Source organism: Echeneis naucrates, chromosome 10, assembly GCF_900963305.1.
Source record: "Echeneis naucrates chromosome 10, fEcheNa1.1, whole genome shotgun sequence".
Taxonomy (NCBI): Eukaryota; Metazoa; Chordata; class Actinopteri; order Carangiformes; family Echeneidae; genus Echeneis; species Echeneis naucrates.
Window position 1 is genome coordinate 18600998 of NC_042520.1, and position 24111 is coordinate 18625108.

Here is a 24111-nt window from a genome sequence, read left to right on the forward strand (position 1 = left end):
TTTTTGGGAAAAACTACATTTATTATTTTTGGTGGTAACAGATGAAACCGCATCATGACATCGTGGTCACATCTGTGCAGTTCACCCTGCAACTTCACTGAAAGACTCTAGCTGGTTGAACACCCACTTCACTCCACCTCAGTCCTGTTTCTGAATTAGTTCCACGGCACTGCACACGCCGATCATCCTGGTCAGTCAGGTCCTACGTCCTGCAGCTTCAGCATCAGATGTATGAAACAGACAGAATCAGACAGAAAACCCAAGCAGAGCTCTGTGAGCCTGACAGCTCACTGCACTGGCAAAATGCAGTCCAGCCACTGAAGGAAAACACTGAACACAAAGTATTTCTTCTATAATACTTAACCTTGTAATTATGTGTTGTGCTTCTTGTTAGATGGCAAAGTAGTTTAGTTAAGACAGAGTCATATCAACAGTAAGTCAGCATCTTTATCAAAATCAAACGCAGTCATAAAAGAGACAATCTTATTCCGATATTTAACACTTAATACATATACCCACATAAAAAAAAAGTAAACCTGTGCTGAGTATAACCACAACAACAACTACTGCATGGAGATCTCAATAACTACAACAGAGAAAGATATGAAATGTTACATAATAGGAGAAGCCTGATATGGCCAGCCACCACATGGCCAACTTCCAGGGCCCCTGTTGGGTCCTGACATGTTAAGTGCCTACAAAACTATTTTGTACAACGGTCTAAATGTGAAAGTCTACTGATGATCTTTTTAACACACTATCACATATGAAATTAAAAGAGGAGTTTGTAAATTTCTGAACTCAAAAGTTAGAATTTCTGAGTTTAAAACTCAGACATATGAAGCTTAAAGTCTAGACTGGGAAGAAAAAAGGAGGAAAAACCCTTGTTTGGAAACCCATTTCGTCATGGCTCAGTTAGGTTCACGGCTGCGGGAGAGCATCTGATAAAACTTTACCTTTCCGCTGTTTTGAGCAACAAGGAAATTCTTGACATTTTAGCCCGAATCACCATATCATCATGAGCATGAAAACACAGAAGTTGCATATTTTTTTCAGGAGGAAACACATTTTGACCTGGATGAGGTTTGTTTATCGAGAGCTAAAACACAGTGGACAGATGCTGGGGTATTGCTGGTTACACCAAAGAGCTATACAAATGGGATTTATGGTACATCAGGACACAATACAGCAGATCATTAAACTTATCGATCCTCACTGTGTAAACTTCAGAAGAGCACAGCGTTTTAGGTGCCAGCAATACCGCATGAAAGGGCCTAATACTCTTTGGCATATGGACTGCTACGAGCTTTAAACTCAGAAAGAGTGAGCTATAAACTTAAGACATTTACAACCCACCACCGCCTTTTTTTCTTTTTGATCTCCAACACCTAATATGCCCTCGTAAATGTATGCATCTAAAGCCGGTGTCATTAATAATTCAAAAATATCACTGGGCTACAAAACTTTAACTTAATACTGGTCCCTTTTCAGCTCCCTTCAAAGAAGAAGTGCCACAAACTAACACATATCTGACGTATCAAAATCTAATGAGAATCCAGACCATCGAATGGAGAGCACAACATTTACAGACGAAAAATCTAACGGTACTATTCTGCTAAAAATCTAAAAGCTCAAAGAAGAGTCAACACGTGTCATGTACTAAACAGTCAAGTCCATAGTGAAAGAGGAAAAGCTACACTCTTGCTATAACCACTTCAATGTACGGAAATAAGCATCACTCTCCAGTGTTACCTGTCCCTTCAGTTCTGCCCCCGTGCTTCCATGGATTACAATTTGGCCTACACCATCTGGTCCCATCGCAGTGAGAGAGTCATGTCACACAGGCCCTGATACAGAATACTAACGCTGCCTCAGCAGGCTGAATGTGCTGGTGGCTGAAGCCTGTAGCAATATAAACTGGTTCATTAAGGCAGAGCATGCATCTGTTGCCTCACTCAGTCAGTGAATGAGCCAGTAAGCTTTAGCACTGGCTGGTCTTCTCTGAGAGGATGAAATGCTCCTGATCTTTTCCTGCTGCGCTCATGCCAGCCTGTTTCTCCCGGCTGGCCTTGCTGTGCTGCTGGATGGCATTTTGAGGACTCTGGTGCTGGCGCTGGCACTCTACACTGTGCCACATGCCATAACCAAAGTAGATCAGGAAGCCTGAAAAGGGACATTGGAAGCAGTCCATTAGAGCAAGAGTTGGTTCTGGGAATTTATTTGCTTACTAGCTGAGAGTTAGATAAGAAAACTGGCACCAGTCAGAGATTTGTCCGTTAAATAAGTAGCTGGAGCCAGAAGATGGCTATCTTAGCTTAGCAACAACTGGAAGCAGGCACAAACAGCAAGTCTGCCACTATCCAAACTACATTTATCAGATTGTGCTTCTAGAGTTCGAGAATCAACTATGACTAATCTAAACTGATTTGTTAAGTCTGTACAAAAACTGTATGTAAAAGCATTAAATGCAATTAAAAGACACCCACCCACAGCCATCCACACAGAGAAACGTATCCAGGTATCTCCACTCAGCTGGACCATGAGGTAAATGTTGACAAATATGCTCAGAATGGGCAGAAAAGGCAGAAGGGGGACCTGTCATGAAGAGAAACACACAAAAACATGATGCGCTGGATCAGCCTCACTCCATATGTCAGGACTTGAAGTGAGAAACTTAATCAACTCTACGCACCATGAAGGAGACTTTCTTGCTGGTCTGTGGCTGCCTGCAGACCATGAAGACGCAGCAGCTGAAGACCAGGAGACACACAGACAGCAATGCCAGGACCCATGCTTCCATGCCAAGGATGGAGCTGATGTGGTACGTGGTGAGATAACTGACCCCACACACTACCAGCACTGTGGTTGGAGGATCCACATTTTAATGGAAGATTGAATGTTAAACAGACACCAGTCGTAAGTGCATCATAAAATGTGTAAGACAAAGCATGAAGAAGAAAACCAGTCCTTCCAACCTAAAACACCGATGGACATGTTGACCACACTGGACGAGTGCTCTGACGGGGAGGCTGGAGGATGCAGGACAGTGTGGAGGGTGGAGCTGCCACCCTTCAGCATGTTGAGGTGGGACTCGGACTCTGTCAGGTCTGACTCACCCTCTTCAGAGGACAGATAATCCCTCTCACTGGGACCTGCTGGCTTCTCCATAGCTCCATCAGGCTGGTACCTGAAGGGCAGACGTTACAAAGGTTAAAGGTCAGAAGCTGCTGCCTACTATGGTTCATTGCCTGAAAAGTTTCACTATACACACACACACACACACACACATATATATATATATAGTTGTTGAAATAGTCTAATGGTGTTTTTCTGTTAATTTAGTAGGTGAGGTCAATAAATCTGGCTCAAACTGGGAAGGACAGAGGGTCTGTGTTTGCTGTGGCTGTGGTGATGAATCACTGTGGAGGGACCAGCAGAGTTGGACAAGTACAAGTGCAGAAGCTTTAGCAAACACTTTCATTTGCTCAAGCAGCCACCTCACATTCACACAATGGGAGCTTTCACAACTCTTACATCGCCAATGTGATGCCAAAACATGAGGTGGCTAGTATGTTTCACAAGCAGGGTCATAAGAAAGCTTTAGGGTGAAGCTCTGTCACGATACTGACCAAATGTGTTTTTCTAACGGTGATATTTTTATCTACTTTCTATAAATGAACCCACCTGAGAATCAGTACACACACAGCAACCAGTGAGTAGGCCAGCAGCGTCCCGATGGACATCATATCAACCAGGGCTTTGAGGTCAAACAGGAAAGCCATGATGGCTACAGCAAGCAAGATAAATACAATTAAACACATTCAGTTTTGGAAGAAGATTTAAAAACCATGACTGATGACCACAGAAGTCATTTAAACACATGAAAAATTATTACAAATAACATTGAACAGTAAAGGGGACAGCTGCTTTCTTTAGATGCATCATTGAATAAACACATACCAACATGAAGAGATGCATATTAAACTTCATGCAGAAATACCATTTCCCACAGCTGTAATCATCTCCATGCCATGTGTTGTTTGATGTGAGATACACTGTGGCGCTGCCTTTCTTATATCCCAGCACCAGACTCCAGTGATCACTGATCACAGCAGTGCACTTCAAACACAGAGCGGAGCAAACAAATAACAAAGAGAGAGTCCCTGAGCACTGCTGTCAGGTGTTCAGCACATGGCCGGAGGGGCTACAATGAACCCTCCTGGACTTCAGGTCACCCTGCAGGCCGTCTACACCTGAACACAGTGGACAGGATGTTACCATGTGCTGAACTTCCTCACACCATAGGGGCACCGCAACAGTCTCCAAAGACCAGATTGTTTGAATTTCATCCAAGTCAGATGAGCGTGTTGAAAACCATTCAAATAACATCCTCTCTCCTCTGTAAATGTCGGCATTCTGAGTGATTTTCATACAATCGAAAAAAGGGCCGGATTGTGACTTAAAATCATTTAACTCTTGACCACTCTGTAATTAGTAACATCAGATCAGCAACAAGAGCTTCCTGTCTTGCTTATAGAAACTTTGGCAAAAAAATTAATAAAATGTTATTAGTCACATTGATCTTTAGCTGTGTTTAATGGGTGTTTTCTCGGTTGTTTTTGTTTTTGTTTTTTTTGACAGCGAAATTCTTCTGAAATTCGAGTGTGGAGTTGGATCAAGAGTCCTTACTGTCCAAAAGGGCCCAAAAAAACATTAATTAAATGAATGAAACGGAAGAAACGAGAAACAAAACATCCACGCTGCCACCATGATATTATCATGTGATTATATGTTAAGAACACATTTTTCAGTTGTAGTCAATACCAATTCATCACACAGCCTTAGTCTGAACCAAAGTGATGCATCGGTAGACTAGTCATGCTAGACTTTGTAGCATGACTTTAATAATTGCAGAACCAATTATTAAAGTCATGCTACAAAGCATTGTTAACTCCTCTTTTTATTGAATATGGTGTCTGAAGTCAGATGGAATTCTAGACTGAATTAGTAGAAGAAAATGATTAAAAGAAGAAATATGTGGATAATGAGTGAAATGGTTTTGTCACATGCTTTTTGGAAACACCATCACCAACATGCAGTCACCACCACCTGCTGAAGACATCAACTGAACATCCCAAACAAGACGACCCCAGGAGAGGCGAGTCTTTGTCCCAAGAGCTTACCCGCAGTGGTACCTGCTGCCAAAGTGGCAGCCACAGGCGACTGCCGCTTACTCACTTTGGACATAAATTTGAACAGAATACCATCTCGTGCCATGGCAAAGAGAATACGTGGCAGAGGGAACATGGAGCCCAACAGGCTAGGGAGAAGAGCGGTCATGGTTAAGTTGAGGGCATTCTGGGAAAGAAAGCAAGACACCTGCACAACTGTGAAAGAACAACTCACGTTTAGATTGAGAACCTCCCACAAATTGGCTAATCTGAAGCAGAAAGCTTTAGAGCTCAATGGGTTTAAATCTGGATTGCTTTGCTCAGACAGCGAGGAGGCCGAAAAACCAACAGGTTCATCCGCAGCCTCGCCTGCGTCTTTCACAGTTGATTGGTGGAACAAGATTAGCTGGAGTGATCTCACTTAGATGCTCCCTGACTCTCACCTGCTACTACACCGGAGCTCATAGTTGCAATAAGTGGGGTCTTCGTCTTAGGATTGATTCGGGCTAAGGCTTTGAAAAGCACCCCATCCTCTGCCATAGCATAGATTACACGAGGCATAGGGAAAATGGAGCCCAGCAGACTGCATGAGACAGCAGAGACATGCAAGGCCAACACATTAGTCAAGAGCCCCAAACACAGACACACAATCACACGCTTATGGTCACATCTTCAAAGCTTTTGAGCACGATTAACATCGGAGTGCCTTTCTCTCCTGTTGGTAACAACCCCACAGATTCCTCATATCTTTCATTTAAATTAGTGGGCACGTAACCGAGGTGCTCTCAGCACAATAACATGTCACAGATGATTTTCATGTTTTGAAAATGAGATTTCAGTAGGTTTCACATTTCAGCTATTTATTTAAAACCTACAAATAGAGTGAGCAGGAATTTGTTTTGGAGAACTGATCAGCAAACTGCCAGTCAAGTGGCAGCCAGCCGCAACAGATTTATCCAAGATTTAGCTGATGGATTGATTTAATTAGTTTAAACCTAATTTGATTGCATGCAAGAGATCAAATCATTGGATAAGTTAGTGACTGCCATCCATCAGGTTGGGGGTTCAACTGAAACCCTCAGGAGAGACAGACAGAACTGAGTTGCAACAGTTTATCATTTGACACAGTTGAGCACCTTATTTATGATATCTTCATTCTAAATAGTAAATTAGTTTGTGAACATGCAGGTACCCTAACACAGAAAAGCACTGCACCCAATAAACCCAGGAATCAATCCGTTAACAAGACACAGACAGAGATATATGCTTACTGTACACGTTTGGCCAGATCTCATTCACTATTATCACCAATTTATAACATGCACATTAATCTGAAAACAAAGTTATGAAGTCTGACAATAAACTAACATACATAATTTCATCATTCAAGAATCCTGGAATTATCCCTAGCCCTATCTTACAAAAACACCTCTTGCTGAATCAGTGGCTTACCTGGTGGAGAGGGCACAGAGTGACCCCACAGCAACCACATATTTGGCGGGGCCCCACCCCACGTATTCAAAAGCCATGGGCAGGGGGCTCTTCTCATCCAGCAGATAGTAGGGCATCATGAGGGTGAGTGCAGCTGACACACCAAAGTAGGCAAGGAAGCACACAGTCAGTGACACCACGATGCCGATGGGAATGGCTCTCTGGGGGTTTTTCACTTCCTCCCCTGTCACACACAGACAGTGAGGCATTTATTACATTTAGGAGATTATGGATCTCAGTTACAACCCTATTCAAGGCTCACCTGTTGTGGCAATGCAGTCAAATCCAACAAAGGCATAGAAGCAGGTGGCAGCCCCAGCTAAGGTCCCACTGAAGCCGTAGGGCAGAAATCCTCCTACGCCATAATCACTGCTCACATTAGCTGTGACTGACAAGTTCCTGCAACATGAAATGTCATTTTATAACAACATTTGGACTGAAAATATAGATTTATGTTGCCTATTACTTTACTTATCCAATACCTGTCTACTAATGGGCACAGTGAATTGATTTACTTCACTGTACATGTGCTGCTTCCTGTTGCAGTTGTTGGCTGATGAATTAATTACCTTCTAACTATGGTGACATTTATGAGGGATTCTTCAGGTATCTTCCAGTTGTATGTGTCTCCTTTGACAAAGCCAGAGATGATGACGAACAAAAGTACGAGCACATTGATGCAAGTGAAGACTTTATTGACCCATGCTGACTCCTTCACCCCAAACGACAGGAGCCCTGAACGAACAGGCAGACAAGAGCACTTATTGTTTGCCTTATTAAACAGTTTTTTGTGTTCACATAATAACCTAATTGTTTTTCAGAAATTGAGGAATCCATTTTTTTTATTTAACACCAGTCAAGGTGGAGGATTGTCAAAGTTAATTTTCTTTAAAATGACAGTTTTTTTGTTTGTTTGTTTGTTTGTTTTTGTTTTTTTCAGGTTACAATAAATAATTCCCTTCCTGCACTTTCAGCTCCTTTATCTTTTAGGAAGATTTTGCTTATTTTGATAAGTAGACAATATATAAAACAGGACAATGCATCTGTCATTCAAATACTGGTGGATTCCTCCTGGGTCACAATAACCTAATACAAGACCGCACAGTAATACAAGCCATGATGAAGTTTTTAGTTTTAGCCTCAGGGTAAATGTGGGATGCAAACCACACTGTTGAATCATGACCAGAAGAAATTAATAGGGCTGAAATTGTATCTCATTTATTGATGACACTTGAACCCTTGACTGCTCAAGTGGAGCATGTCAGTGGCCTCGGTGGCCTGAGAAGGTCCGTGAGCTGTGACTGTGGGAAAGAGGGTGCTGCTGCAGAATAAAAGGTTAAGGGGTGAGTGTGGGCTCCCAGTGGGCTCACAAAACCTCTGTGCCCTGCCCCATAGACCACATTGTCTGCTATCTCTTTAATCTGAGCTGTATTACTCCAGCTGTGGCTGCTTGAACCAAAATACAAAGTTAACTCCCATTTTTTCTCCGCCGAATTGAGAAAATTGAGTTGACCTGAATTAGGATTCTTAATTTGTTCCCTTACCAGAGAGCAGCAGTATGAGGCAGACGGCAAAGAAGTCTGGGTACTGAGCCAGACCAGGAGAGTTCATGCTGAAGTAAGTTTTACAGAATGTCTCTATGTGTCCACCAATCATTTCATCAAATGTTCCACTCCAAGCTCTGGCAACTGAGGATGTACCTGTGAGAAAACAAAGAACAAATACCATGAAGTTTCACCTTTATACATCTAACATGACTCTTGCAGGAACTCACCAATCACATAGGAGAGAATTAGATTCCAACCAGTGATGAAGGCCCAGATCTCTCCAACAGTCACATAACTGTACAGGTAAGCAGAACCCGTCTTGGGAACGCGGGCCCCAAACTCAGCGTAGCACAGACCAGCCATGACGGAGGCCAGGGCAGCAATAAGAAAGGAGATGACAATGCTTGGGCCTGAGTCCCCCTTGGCCACCTCTCCAGCCAGCACATAGACGCCAGCACCCAGAGTGCTGCCCACTCCCAGAGCAATGAGGTCAACCGTTCCCAGGCATCGGCACAGCTTAGAGTCCTCAAGGCTGCTCAAGTCGACCACTTTTCTGCGAACCAGGGAGCGCCCAAATGACAGAACGTGTTCCAGCATGTTGACACCTTCTGACAGAGGCAGAGAGAGAAGGCTGAAAATGCCTGCACTGCTCAGGTCTGGCTTACTTTACCAACTCATCAGTAATAATATAAAATTTTGTGACTCCTGTGTGGACCGTCTTGTCCACACAAGCTGTGGGTGTATGAGGATGTGGAGCATCTGGGGAATGAGTTTGTAAGTCGATTGGCTAATGTGAAAAGGTACTGGAGGGTGTGCAAATTGAATTTATTTTCAATCTTACGGCCACAGCGGGAGAGAGAGTAGAAAATCACATCTCATCCAATCACCAATTGCATTTTTTTTTCTTTGCACCAATATTTGCATTTCTTAAAACATCCTGAGTGAAAGAATTGATAAAGGACTATTTGATTTAGCGCCGTTTGCTCCACAGCTCCTGCAGCTCCTTGAAAATTGTAGAAAGAAAAAAGGGAAACAAAGTTGGGGTTAGGAGTGTTGCAAGGGATGTTAACTCTACAAACTATGACGTTCATTTAGGAATGCTGCTGTAAAGGGGGCTACAGCAGGGTAAAGTTCGTACTGTAAGTATCCCATTAAAGCCTATTGTTTGGGGTTATGGTGCAGATTTAAGTACTCAAAGGGCTGCATTCATAAGCAGACAGTGAATGCACCAATATGGTACAATAAACACAATAAACACATTCCAGTACTCCCTTAACAAATTAACGAAAAAAGAGAAAGTGCAAGTGTTCTTTGTTTTCATCGTCTGGTATCTAAATTTGTCTCTTTCCATTCGGGATTGGTGAGAATGCTGCATGAATACAATATGATAAAGGAATGAAGCATGCCTGCTCTCTGATGAATAGTTTCTGGCTTGCTTTTAAAGTTTCGGCTCCTTCTTTGAACATATATTTTGATTATCTTGACCGGCAATTCACTCCGACAACCATCTCAATATGCGCTGATCTCCATTTCAGTGCGAATTTGGAGACCAAGGCAAATGAGTTTTGAACATGACAGCTCATTAACATCACAATGTGGGCTGGTAACGGCTTCTTGGGAAAAGCATAGTGGATGAGAACTGGAAATCACAACAGAAACTTCAGTAATATTGTTATTGTCGGAGACCTTTGGAGTAAGGAAGATCACCCCAGACTTAGTACAGTGAGAGCAACAGAAACACATCTAACCTGAACTTTCTGAGTTCTTCAGCAGATACACAAACAAGAGTTCTGTTCAAATGTTAACTGTTAACTTACTACATTAGTTATTATACTATTATTCTATTACATGCACAACCAACATGTTAAATTGATTCTATTTCATCAGAGACATGCCATCCACCTACCTGATAAAGTGGATGTAAACCAGACTGGACCAAGCTCAGACACTGAAACAAGAAGGCTGTCAAAAGTACTTTCCTTCCTGCTTGCTTCTGCTGTGAGCACACTCAGCAGGTCAGTTTCACATAAGCAGCCACAGGTGAAAGTCAAATCACATCCACTGGCTCCATGAAGTGCAGCTTTGACATTCTGGTTCAGCAGTCTGCTCACCACTAATTGACTATGCTGGCATGTACAGTGTGCAGAGCAATATCTTAACTCCTCCCCTCTCTGTCCCCAGTGTTTCTTTATAGGACCTGTCCTCGCCTACATCCAGGCTCCAGTCCTGAAGTTACATCCCCTGAACAGAGAGGCAAGAAGGGAGGAGAGGACCTGAGGGAAGTATAGCAGGGGGAGGGGGTGTCCCACCGCTATACTTATGGTTTGGAGGAGTATTACTCTGTGCCCCACGAGTTCTCAATGTGGGATCTCAGCAGAGCACACAAGGAAAATAAGAGTGGGGCCACTTGACGGGAGAAATTGTGACTTCTAATGCACACGCATGTCAAACATATCCCAGCTTACCAGATGCTTACCCACTACTGATAAATGGTTAGGCAACTGGCATTGACAAACATTAGAGCAGACACTTGTGTTTACCCAGTGCAGTCCACAGGAGTGCTGCTAAAAGCATGGGTGCTGATTGGTCAATGAAGGGTGGACGAGCAAGAGTACTGGGGGGTTGAGTTCCTTTAATGGAAGGCAGGTATTGCTCAATGTTCCCTGAGCTACTGGACCTATGGACATTACAAAATCAATAACCGGACTCAATGTGGCACACCACCAAAAGCCTGGACTGCCTGCAGCAACCTCTGCTACAAGTTTGAACTATCGAAGGAAAAAGAGAAAGTCCCTACAAATCACATCTAAGGTTGGGTTTTGCAGCCGAGAGGGTTTCTGCCAAGACCAGCTCAAACCAGCTTCAGACCTCAGTGGGAAGGTGGCAGCTGGCCTCTGGAAACACCATCCAAACCACAGACCATAGACCTGACAGCACGACAACAGCCATTTCTCTCTGTTTGTCTGTCCAGCCAGCCAGCCAGCCAAATATCATGGCCGATTGCCCACCAAATCTTGGCAGCAGGGGCTGATTATCTGACCTGAATGCTGATGAAAAGCAAATGCTTTCCCTAATGGTGGGCTGACTGGAGACACTATTGTAAATTGTGGCTTTTTTTCTTAAACACACACACACACACACACTGATGTGTCTCCAATAGTACAGTAAGGCCAACAGTATGGCTCCCATGAATGAGTAATAAGATTTAAACTGAGATATCCCAAGTAAAATATAATTGTTTTCCTTACATTTTGCTTGTCTTGTTAACTCATTTAACGAAGTTAACTGTTCCCTGGGAAGACCGGATTGAGGAAGCCTATGAGAGCAAGTTGGCCAAGTTTGAGGATCTGGAAGGCAAATGCCATAGCAGGGGTTGGAGGACCTGGTGCAACCCCATCGAGGTCGGATGCAAAGAATTCACCGTCCATGCACTCATCAGGGCACTCAAGATGATGGGAGAGAAGGGACTGCACATTAGAAAGGCCATCAAGAACATCACAGACGCTGCAGAAAAGGCATCAAGATGGCTGTGGATCAAGCAGGGTGATCGCTGTAACCATGGAAAGGATGGACATGAGCCACTGACTCACCATATTTCACTGTTGACCTGAGCTAATTGTGTGAAGCCAATTGAATGCATTTGCCCTCCAATGGCTGAGTGACCTAGCTTCAAAAACGTGGATATGGTCAACAGATTGAGTGGTGTTTGCCTTGCAGACAGCGGGACTACTTGCTCCAGTTAACACTGGTGTCACTAGGAAATGTTAAAGTGAAAAATTACTGATAAGGCAGACAACAGCTGAATGTGGAATCAACACAGCAAGAGCGACCCCTAGAATAAAAAACAGGAGGATATTTATACTAAGTTTAACAAAAATCAAAGAGGCACACAGGATGTGACCAAGTGAAGTGGATGAACACCTCACTCCACGGTTAACTGAAGGACAAAGCCACACATGGCTGAGTTAACAATAATATCACCCTTTTGTGAATTATTATTACAAAACAGGCTGAATAAATATTTGTTCAGCAGTAAAAAGCTATATTTAATTCACACAAATGCATCACACGTTGATGATGGCAGACTGTATACATAAATGCAAACCAACTAAATTTTTTGTGTCTCTAAGCTGAAAAAAATTTAAAGACCAATATAAAGTATAGAAGTACAAGACTAGTTATATTTTTTACATTTAGGTGGGGGCCAGAATGAGCTATTGTTTATTTACTGCAATGGCACAAAGCTTGTACATATTAGATTTTAATAGCAGTCTTGAGACTAATGCCTGAAGACATCACCTGGTCTTTCTTTGACTTAATACTCTTTTTATTAGTTAGGAGCACGAAGCATTACTTATGGATGTATTAATCGTTCTTAGCCAGAGTCCATCTCCCTGCTTTTCAAGAACTGATTTCATATCTTTAGACAGTGTACAAGCCTTGTTCAGTACAGTACTTGCAGTTACTTTCAAGTTTTTGTGCAGTGGGTCTCAATCTGAGTAAAAAAATACTACAGTTGCAAAAGTTCAGATGTCCTTCCATGACATTGAGGAAGCGGCTTTGGCAAATGCTTGAATGAGGGTCAACGTCTTTAACTGTGGAGTTATAATAGGGTAGGGCAGGGCAGTTCATCTTAAGTTTTGACACATCTGGCAACAGAAACAGATTCTTTTATATATTATCTGTGATGTCCAAGGATCTTTTGACCTCTGACTTGATTATGGCTTCTGGCTGACTTTATTCCAAGTCCCTTGGGGCATTCCCTCCTTCAGAAACAAATTCCTCCAAGAAACATAAAATTTGAGCAAGAGTGAAACTGGATGGGGCATAGAGGGGAGTCCACAGGTTTACAATGCTAAATAAATATTTGATTTCAAACCTTCCCTCTATGCTGTCGAACTCATTTAGGGTATTTTTTTTGTCTTTTTGCACAAGGAAATTACTATTACAAAACATGTGCCAATGATAACCAATCATTGATGCTTCAGTCATTAAGTCATCACATTATAATGTGTACACAATGTGATCTCTCATCTTAGCGGGGATGAGTTATTTGATCTGAGTGATGATCAAAACTCTTTTATAAACACTGGACAATGAAACCCTGCAGCACAGAAGGAGGCGTTGTGCAGAGATTCTGTCAGGCGTCTGGAAGTCAATCATTTCTGCTTAGTTTAACTAACCACTTTCATTGTTTGTTTTTTTTGATGGGGAACTGATAGCTACTCTGCTCAGTGGAGGTACAAAATACTAACTTGCAAAAAGTTAGATCTCAGAAGAACCAAATATAAACATTTGCAGATCTAATTTAAAATCATGTGGGATTCATTTGTGTTTACACAAGGAAGCTTTTCAAAATAGCTCGGCACTCTGTTTAACAGCGAAATAGTCACTTAAACAAACACAGTCCCACTGTGTATCGTACCGCATGCCATAAACGTAGCATTTACATGATACTCTACACCAGATTTGACTGTTGGGTACATGCAGATGGTTCCCCTTTTGTTGCCTGCTAACACCTCTATTGACTCCTTCACATGTTGACTCATGTTAATGTGGGATTTCCACCTTGACCATTCCCATTAAGACATTATGGTGAACTCTTTCTAACTGCCATAAAGCTTCACTAAACATGAACCTCAGCTGGTTTATTCAACCATGAAAAATAAAAAGACCCTTGTGACTGTGCATCTTCTATAATAATTTCCCAGTACTATCTGGGTTTTACTGCCCTGGGGTGTTTACAGCTTACAGAAGAAATCTCCAACCAGTTTTACACATTGAATTGTGTAAACCACCGAAATTCTGAGTCCTTTCGGCTCAGGTAAGACATGTTTCTTTGTCTGATAGGATGCTTTTTTTATTCTTCTTCATCGTTTCCACCTCTTGTATTATTGATCAATTGCAATGTGAATTTAATGTGAATTTAATTGGTATCCATCTAAAGGCCAACTCTATACAAACATTTGATAAAATAAATAGATATTATGGGTAAATAAACTAATAAAATAGAGAGCAGTAAGGTAAAGACTATTTCCCCCATTCAGTTGGATGTTTTTCAGACTCTCCCTCTTCCTGTCAGGAGTGTGTAGCGGGACTGTGACCTGTCTCTGTCAGCAGCCTGGATGACCTTTAACCTCTCAGCGTGGCAGCGGCTGGCACCTGGCGGGCTTTAGGACCCGGAGCTGCGGCTCCTTTGCAGGAAGATCCGAGTCATGGCTCGGCCCACCTGAGCTCGGCTGTCCGACAACCTGCGGCCGTCCGATGAGGCCTCCCCGCCGCCGCCCGACCCCCCCGTGGAGCTGGTAGTGCTCTTCTCTCTGCTGCCCGTGATGGAGCACATCCGACTGCCGAAGGTAACCGCTGATTAGCCGCCATGTCCGCGGTAGCTCGGTGACTCTACACAAACCGCCGTGTGTCCGGTAAACACCGAGCTGGGAGCTGTGCTAGCTGCTCTCCTGAGGTGGGTGTCTGATGCTGTCCCTGTCCCTCCTGCAGGTGGAAGGTGTCCGGCTGCTGGACAGGGTGTCACCCAGGAGGAGCAGGGTGGGCACCCTGTACCTCACCGCCACGCACTCCATCTTTGTAGAAAACGAGGCTGGAGTGCGCAGTGAAACATGGGTAGGCATCAACTCAGTGCACCACTGGATCAGCTGTCAGGTTATCCGTTAGACATCACATCAGACACAATCCATTATGATTTCAACCTCAGGTGCTTCACAGTTTGGTGTCCAGTGTGGAGAGACAGGCTGCAACCTCCTCCGGCTGCGCTCTGCTCATCCACTGTAAGAACTTCCAGGTTCTGCAGTTTATCCTTCCTCGAGAGCGAGAATGTCATGATGTCCACCTGTCCCTGCAGCGCCTCTCCCAGCCAGGTGAGCTGTGATATCATGCCTCAAATCATCCATTGACAGACCATCTTACACAAATGTAGCTGCACATTGGAGGCCGGCCGACACATCAGAGGGCGATTATTATAATCTGTTATTTTACAGCTGCATTAAACGTTCTGTTCCCAGAACAGTAATGTAATATTTAAGATTGTTATTTATTCTGAAGTGTTTGGTTCACAGGATTCATCCTGTCTGCTTTTGGTCAGTTGAAATCATTAATTGGAGGTCTTGCTAATCATACCAGTACTGTGCCTTGCAGAGAGTTATGCAGAACTATATTGCTTCTCCTATAAGCCTAATGTGGATGAGGAGGAGAGACGGCAGGAGTGGGACTTCTTGGAGCTCAAGGATGATTACAGCAGAATGGGGCTCCCAAACGCCCTGTGGAAACTCTCCCCCGCCAACAAACACTACAAGGTCAGAGGAGACTTCGTGACCACAGGTTATTTTTATCCTAAAATGGGCATCGTGGTTACTTAGCCTTGTTTTATTTATTTTTTTTATTTTTTTTTTTTTTTTTAGGTAAGTGACACTTACCCCACTGACCTCTATGTGCCCGAGTCTGCAACACCTCCGGTCATCGTGGGGAGCGCCAAGTTCAGAAGCAGAGGCAGATTTCCCACTCTGTCATACTACTCCAAGGAAAATTATGTAAGTTATCTACCTACACATTTAGTTTATCTTTAATGAACAAATATCACAATGCCTTTCAGAGCCAGTCTCTCTGACCCAGACTGACCCATCATGATTAATCATGATGGCAATCCTAACAACAATACTGAATGGGACATTTCTCCACCTCAGCACCACCTTTCTCTTCAAGAAGTCTTTTTTTTGTTTGTTTGTTTGTTTCATTGAAACCTACAATTGAGTTTCTCACCATTACAAACAGTAACAATACTATCTTAGAATAGCTACTGTTAGTATGATAGTAATGACTACACGCAGTATACCTCTGACAATATTTATACCATAAATATAATTTTATATTTAATAGCTTCATTAACCAACATCTAAAACACAGCATCTGCTGTCATTTCCAAATGTAGATTTTTTGCTCTACATCCATGCAAACATAAATGACACATGGTCACACAGTTTGAAATGGCAATTAATGGAGAAAAGATGAGCCTTGGGCAGTGAAATGTATTTTCACCTATAGACACTAAGCTTTAAACAGCTGACAGTGCTCTGATCCTAAGACCAGACTGGGTCAATCCCAGGGGTATGGCACAAGATACACTTTTGGCTGAAATATAACACCAGGTTAATCCATTTGTTTTTCTTACACAGTTAGGTTCACATCAGATTACTGGTTAAGATGAGACTGTCTTTAATGCTCTGCTACAACCCAACGCAGTTAAATGAAAAGATGACTATTAAAGAGAAGGTGGAGCGAGTTACGTACTCTTCTCTGCCCCTGAAATTCAACCACAGTTCTTTATATTTCAAAAGCCACATCTCTGGATGAAGAAGAAATCTAACCATCCATTATTTATCCTACCAACGCCTGACTGAATAGTTAGAAGGGCTTTATGTGTGCAAGGTCAGATTCCCAGGGTTGATGGTCCTGCATGTGGATATCGGTTTGTGCTGTCGGGGTTCCACTCTGATTCATGAGTCAGAAGGGAGAATCATGCAAAAGAGTGGTTCTTTCCTCTGTGGAGATATTTTGTGGCTGATTCATCTGAACCGAACTTGCAGGGAGAAAAGACAACTGTGAATTTGTATTCATCCTCATTCTCACAGGATACATGACTTTTGTGTTCTCAATGTTGAACAAAATAATAATTCACTTCGAAAATCAAATGTCAGGTGACTAGATGTTACTGATTGAAACTCAAGTACCTCTCCTTGTGCCTCCTCCCAGGCTGCCATCTGCCGCAGCAGCCAGCCCCTGTCAGGTTTCAGCGCTCGCTGCCTAGAGGATGAACAGATGCTTGAGGCCATCTTGAAGTCCAATCCCCGCAGCGACTTCATGTATGTGGTGGACACCAGGCCTAAGGTGAGCCCTTTGTGCAGAAGGAATGGCCTTACAGTACTATGCTGTATGTTAAAGTGGGCTTTATTTTCCAGCCAGCTGGATGTGTTCACTGCAAAAGCCTTAAAAACAACCCTTGTCTGTTTGAGCTGAACCATGATCCATATTATATAATGGGCATTTGTGTAAGAAGCACAGTTTTGCATTATTTTTGTCTTAAACAGTGCAAACTATCAATAATGTTTTTCTAGCTGAATGCGATTGCAAACCGAGCTGCAGGTAAAGGCTACGAAAATGAAGACAACTACTCCAACATTAAGTTCCAGTTCATTGGCATCGAAAACATCCATGTTATGAGAAACAGTCAACAAAAAATGCTAGAAGGTAATTATCATGTCCTCCTCACACAATCCCACACTGATTTTAGATTTACTGCAGAAATGGTTCTCAAAGTTACAACAGTGCATTTATCCCTGTCAGCAATGTCTCACCACTTACGTGTTTATGGAGCAAAACGTATATTTTCAGGCATTGTCGATTTTGAATTTGCTGCTTTGTCCGTTACCAAAGCAGAACAGGGCCCCATGTTACCCCCTGTGCATGTGCACTCATGCAGACTGGACTGTGCTGCAATCAGACCTCAAATGAGCCCACAGGAGAATTTCTGGGTATTGTGCAGGGGTGCTCCTAGGAAGACTTTGAATCCATCTGGATTTTATTTCAGAGCTATTTTGGTTTCCCAGAGTGGACAATCCAGGACCTTATCCCCCAAAGAGAGACAGAGGGCGTGAGAATGATGTGATTTCAAGTCCTAAAAGTTATAGCTGTTCTTAGTTATGATAACTCTTTGCCCCCTGGCAGCACAAGGGAAATCTTTAAATGCTGGAGACAGCGTTTGCCCTTCAGAGTTTGCCTGTCTCCCTACCCGATTGTACAATTCAGTAAGATCAGCTTGAGCTCAAACATTTCTTCCAGGTGGAAGCACACAGAGTGTTACAAAACCAAAGGCAAAATAAACCTGCTTGCTCTCCTATCAGAGGCCTCAGAGCACTTTTACAGGTCAGCAGGTTGATCCGTGGTCAGCAAAAATCACTTTGTCTCCTTATGAGGAGGGAGCCAGTGTTTCAATGTAGAACCTGAAGCATTTGAATTATGAATGTTAAGCTGTTAAATATTCCTCAACAGATAAAAAGTCAGGCCCGGAGAAATGGGTTCATGTCACTCTGCCTCTCAGTGAACTTGCAAATATTTTTGTTGAACCCTGAAGATGGAAAAGAAAATTTTAGATTCTGTGTTACAAGATAAGCAGCCATAATAGAGGAAGCCTTAGGGTACAGATATGGGCCTGTAGTTATTGTCTGCATCATCTGTGCGTTGTGCTTAGTTAGGCTAACAATATTTCCAGTCGTACCAACATTAACATTTCTGATCTGAGCAATTCACACTCACCTCAAGATACAACTGAGGATGATGGTAAGGATGTATTTTGTCTAATATTGGGCAAATTTTGAAATTAGTCCTGATAGTGGGAATGAGAATTCTGCAGCTCACCACAGACTAGCACCCCAATTAATGAAATCTGCTGGTGCTTAATTCATTAGTATTTATGCTCTAGGAAGCATGAAGGACTACAATATTTTGTGGTAATACATTGTGTCGCAGATGAGATATTTTCATTATGGACCAAAGTGCTGGATGCTAATGTAGTGTCACAAAAACACTGAGTTGGATCCAATCTGGATGAAAAGATTAAGGAAATCCGTGTAATGAAAAAACAAATTATTCTCACATGGCCCACATTTTTCTCCAAGCCATAAACTGATTCCTTCATAAGTTCACCCACCGTCATGGTGGATGTAGTCCTCATGATGAAAATGAACTCAGCAAAGTTTAATAAAGTCCAACTGTCAGGTATGTGCCATGTTTCCTGCTAGCGAGACAGCTGTGTTGTGGTTACAGTGTGTGAGCTGCGTTCCCCCTCTATGTCGGACTTCCTGGAGGGTCTGGAGAGCTCAGGCTGGCTGAAGCACATCAAAGCTGTTTTGGATGCAGGCATCTTCATCGCCAAGGTCAGTCTGGAGGTTAATCCCTGCTGTCTGCTTCACTGCTGCAAGCAATATTAGCTTAGGTGTGTCTGTATGTTGTAGCCTGCATATGTTGTGTGATATACATTTTGTGTGTGCGCAGAGACAATTTTTTTACTGTGCTTACTTTTTTTGGGGGGGGTTTATACCATTTACATTTAATTGCTCATGCAGTCTTGCTTTTTCTGGTGCGCTGTTATGTTTCCTTCCCCCAGCTGCTGGCCAGTTGAATAATGTGAAACCAGCAACAGATATTTCTCGCATGTGTGTTCATGTGCACCATATAAACATTGGGGACTTGTATAAATGGTGCTCTGCATCACTATTATTAGACAAAAACACCACATCTTAACATTCTGGCCTGGGAGTTTGGGAGTCTGAGCCTGAGAAGGCAAAATTGTGTTTATAGTTTTAAAGATGAATTCTGTCTCAAATTGGTAAGAGTTTGATTTTCTGTCGGTGTATTGATATTTAACAGCAAACAAGCTGAAAAACTGTTGAAGTATTTCTAATGCAGCTGCCATTTGATATGTACATTTAGTCACCATCATTGGGCAAGCATCTGCTCTGATAATGTGCTGATGTTAATCTGTTATCCATCCATTAAGTCATCATTTTTGCCCATATGAAATCCCCAGAGAGTAAGCAGGGCATTCTAATCTGTCTGTCATAGATGACTGATGATATTTTCACATTTCCAGTATATTTTGTGATCTTGCCAACACTTACTCCCAACACTGTGAATGTGCCTTGGTGGTGCACTGACTCTATATGTTTGCATTTGTGTGTGTGTGTGGATGTGCGCAGGCTGTTGCAGAGGAGGGTGTCAGTGTCTTGGTTCACTGTTCAGACGGTTGGGATCGCACAGCTCAGGTTTGTTCAGTGGCCAGTGTGCTGTTGGATCCTTACTACAGGACCCTCCGAGGACTCATGGTAAATACTGAATCTTTCCCTTTGCAGTCATGTGCAGGGGTGCATCACATGAGTAGAGCTGTAAATGTCACATAACCCTCCTTATCATATTAATATAAGCATATTCTTGTTCAGCTGCTCCATACTGGGCTCATGAGCGTTGTCTCTTTGATCAAATGGATTATTGCAGGCTAATTTGGAATCCCCTAAGATCCAATATGGAAAATAAATGGCATAATGCACAAGCCTACGTTTAGGAATTGCCCCTAAAGTCAGAGGGAAATTACCCCACACAGAGAGTGAAGAGGTTCATTCATTCTGCAGGGATTGAGTGTGCATTATGTCTGAACCTTCAATCATGACAGCCTGTAATTCAATATGAACAAGACTATGAATGTTTTTGTTGTTGTTTTGTTTTAATTTTATTTGTTTCTTTGTTTTCATTTAGGTTCTCATTGAGAGGGACTGGATCTCTTTTGGCCACAAGTTCTCTCACAGGTTCGGCTCTAAACATGTATCTGAAAGCATTTATGACTTGGCTGTTTCCCTTCAGCTAATTGTACCTGTTCATTTTCATCAGGTGCTACCATCTTGTCGGAGACCCCAAAGAGGTCTCACCTGTCATTGATCAGTTCCTAGAGTGTGTGTGGCAGCTGATGGAGCAGTTCCCCTGTGCCTTTGAGTTCAACGAAAGGTTCCTCATCACCATTCACAGCCACATATACTCCTGCCAGTATGGCAACTTCATTGGCAACAACCAGCGGGAGCGGCAGGAGCTGGGGTGAGATTTAAACCTGCTGCTACCATCAGTTTATTTTCCTTTTCACAGCATAGACATCTGGTCTGTGGAGGTGACAGCCAGTTATATATTGTACCACTGAGCTTGTACAACTAGGGACAAATATGCTGGAGAAAATAAAGCCTGATTATTCTCTGTATTATTTGCTTTTTGACAGGGTGTGTGAGAAGACTCACTCGTTGTGGAGTTACCTGTGGACCAATCGTGAGGACTACATCAATCCACTGTACAGGCCAGACCACAGCCAGACTCAGGGGTTACTACGGCCGTCTACTGCCCCCTACTGCTTCAAGTAGGTTGTCACTAAAAGCGCCTACAGCTAACACCTAACAGCTTGGTGTGAAATCTAGTGTAGTCATGTGAAAGATACATCTGTTGAATACAGATATTCAAAAAACATGCTCACAAAGTTTTACTCTAAGAGTAAAACCACTGAGGGTTAATTTCACACATGAACTTCCTTTTGTGCAGATTTTGGAGAGGTCTGTACAACCGTTTTGACAGAGGGATCCACCCTCGACAGTCTGTAGAGGATTACCTGAGGACTATCCAAGAGGAGACACAACAGCTGGAGGAGCAATTGGCCTCACACAAACAGGTAGGACAGTGCAGTGAGTTCAAACTGAAAGTCATTTCTCATGAGAAATAATGCTACTCCAGAGCTTTTCCAGGTTTTTGAAAGATGTCGATAATATCCTTGCCTTATGTTATCTATAGAAAATTGCTCAACTGGAGCAGGAGCAGGAATGGAGTGTCACCCAAAGGGCATCCACCTTTGATAAGAGTCCCACAGCTTGGGCTCTCAGCAGTGACCTCACTGTGGCCAACACCCCTCAGGACTACACTGGGGGCCTCATCACCAGCAGCCCCTGTCAGCCAAAAGCACCAGAGAGTAGCCTGATCCTCCTTCCCCAAGACCTGAGCCAAACACCTGAAACCAACCTCTCCAATGGCAGCGACCAGGAGTCTGGGATTGCAGACCTGAGCTGTCGATCACCTGTCAGCGAGGACAGCACCAAGGATCCTGACTCGGATGAGGCTGCCTACTCAGCTGCATGAGCAAATGTAGCATGATGTGGAAGCCACTGCAGCTTCCTGGCCACTGAGCAAACACTATCTTCATAAGTAACTGGCTATTGGCGCTAACCTCTGTGAAAACTTGGGTTATGCAGCTTTTTTTTTTTTTTTGCATGTTGTCCGATGGACTTTTCCCATTGCCACATACATAGTTGTGAAAAGTAGTGACTCTAGCTGACTGTATTTTACTTCTTACGCCAGAGAAAGAAATTAAATATTGATGAAAGTGGTTGCAAAGATACACTGTGTACATGAGTTAATAGTGGACTGATCTGGAAAGCAACTAGTTAACTATATTCAAATGCAAGCTTAGAACAATTCTGAACAATTCAATATACATGTAAACGGAGAAAATATGGGTGCTGCTTAGTATTGTCTTTCAATCGCGTAAGTTAGTCATTAGGCATTATCTGTACAATGTAAAAAGGAAAGGAAAGGGAAAAATGCTGCTCCCAAAACAGATCACAGTAGATTTATGCTAAATCAGAAAAGCATTTTTAACTTTTAAAAAGGGAATAACAGGACTATTAAAGCAACAGGAGTCATGCAATACAGTTCCAAAGAGACCAAATCATCACTTTGACTGCATCGATCTTGAAAGTGCCTAAATGATTTGATAAAGAGGGAATTAAACTGTTCAAACAGTCAATAAAAAGTGGCACAAGTTAAAAACAAGTAGACAAATTTCAGGGATAAAACAAATTCATCTCCTTTGGTCCTTTCCTATAATATGTTTTGAAGATTTTGTCCAAGAGCATTTGTAAATGTTGTCGCACCTTATGGTCACTGCTACTCACAGATAGTCTGGGTTCAACTTGGCCTGAAAGGCAGAGGGATCCTGATCAATCCCAAATGGGTGTTTCACCAGTGACCTCAGCTAGAATTTGGAGTCATCACAAACAGTAACCCATGGTTCGTTGTGCATGATCCACACCTGTTTATCTCTACTTAATACATCATACTCTGCAGTGTTTACTCCACAACGATAAATTTTGAATTTTTTCTGAAGACAAGGGAACTTTCTACATTCCTGCCCAAAATACTTCAACTTGTGATTTGTTGAGATCAAACCAAATTTTTTTACCAAAGGGAAACAACTGTCTTCTTGTGTAAATGGCAGAACTACTGAACCAGCAAATGAGAGTACATGAACACAAATATTCTGCTGTTTAAGGAAGCAAACTTTCGACTGAGTTTTTTTTGTTTTGTTTTTTTTTATATTTCTGAAATTTTAAGAGTAAAATTATGATTTAAACAGCTCACTGTTGTAGGAGCGTTGTACACATGGCTGTAGGTGCACTCCAAGTACTGCAAATGAACAATGTACAGATGATCAAGGAAAGCATGTTAAGATATTTTTGTACTTTGACCTATTTTTTTGACGACTACAGTCTTACTTTCATGCTTTCATGTTTATTGTTTTTATTTGTATCACAGGGATTGAAATGTCTGGTCACTATGAATTCTTACCTTCTATAAATGAGAGCTTTATATTGGTGTTTTGTTTTTTGTTCATGTAGAAATAGAGCCAAATTGATCAAACTGACCTATATGCAGAGTTGTGTCTATTGTGTCCAAGTTCTTGTGAAACAAATAAATAATTACACAAGTCACTTACATATTTCTAATCATTTGATTTTCATTTACTTGTTTCGTTTTTGAAAGTTATGTTCATATTTCCTATATATAACCCAAACCCTGTAAAATATTTCTTTGCATTTGCATTTTTTGTCTAAAAACTCTAAACCTGACCAAATATAGGCTTTGTATGTATGTTTATTTCTTAGCAGTCAAAAAACTAGATCCAATCCTGTAAGTTTGAGAATGACAGTAATACATTTGTTTAGTACAGTAACGGGCAACCCTTGTTTCCATGACTTTACCACATTTAGTCCTTGATGCAACAGAGATTCAATTTCAGCAGTTACTGCCTGAAGAGCTGCTTAGGTAGACAGTTCCATGTTTTTTGCAGTGACAATGGCAATGACAAAATCAGTCAGGTTAGTCGGCGACACCAGAAGCTGTCCCCATTGGACCCCCAGTTCCTGCTGTTGTACATCTGGCCAGATGTGAGCTGGAGCCACAGCCCGAAGCCATGCCAGCAGCAGTGTTTCTGCTGTGTGCCTCATCCTGCTGTCTGCTTTCATTTACTATCT

At 42.4% G+C, this 24111-nt stretch overlaps 2 protein-coding genes across 3 annotated transcripts; one reads left to right on the plus strand and one right to left on the minus strand.

The window, feature by feature from the left end:
- slc7a2 (solute carrier family 7 member 2) lies at positions 1-14983 on the minus strand. 2 transcript variants are annotated; one of them, XM_029511755.1, is made up of 11 exons: positions 8437-14983; positions 8207-8362; positions 7232-7397; positions 6925-7061; positions 6624-6846; positions 5184-5320; positions 3685-3787; positions 2976-3187; positions 2693-2859; positions 2487-2595; positions 1-2163 (listed from the first exon to the last, which is right to left on the minus strand). In XM_029511755.1, the coding sequence occupies exons 1-11, from the start codon at positions 8804-8806 to the stop codon at positions 1982-1984; spliced, it is 1962 nt and encodes a 653-aa protein (XP_029367615.1). In that variant the 5' UTR covers positions 8807-14983; the 3' UTR covers positions 1-1981. The 2 variants fall into 2 exon arrangements, with proteins under 2 accessions (XP_029367615.1, XP_029367614.1); XM_029511754.1 differs by lacking the exon at positions 5184-5320 and adding an exon at positions 5615-5754 and having other exon boundaries at positions 1982-2163.
- mtmr7a (myotubularin related protein 7a) lies at positions 14423-23562 on the plus strand. Its single transcript, XM_029511756.1, has 14 exons — positions 14423-14565; positions 14708-14830; positions 14922-15084; positions 15362-15519; positions 15625-15753; positions 16973-17107; positions 17335-17467; positions 19043-19152; positions 19975-20100; positions 20528-20577; positions 20660-20860; positions 21036-21170; positions 21350-21476; positions 21596-23562. Exons 1-14 carry the CDS (start codon positions 14542-14544, stop codon positions 21935-21937), a joined length of 1956 nt encoding a protein of 651 aa, XP_029367616.1. The 5' UTR covers positions 14423-14541; the 3' UTR covers positions 21938-23562.
- The last annotated feature ends 549 nt before the right edge of the window (positions 23563-24111 follow it).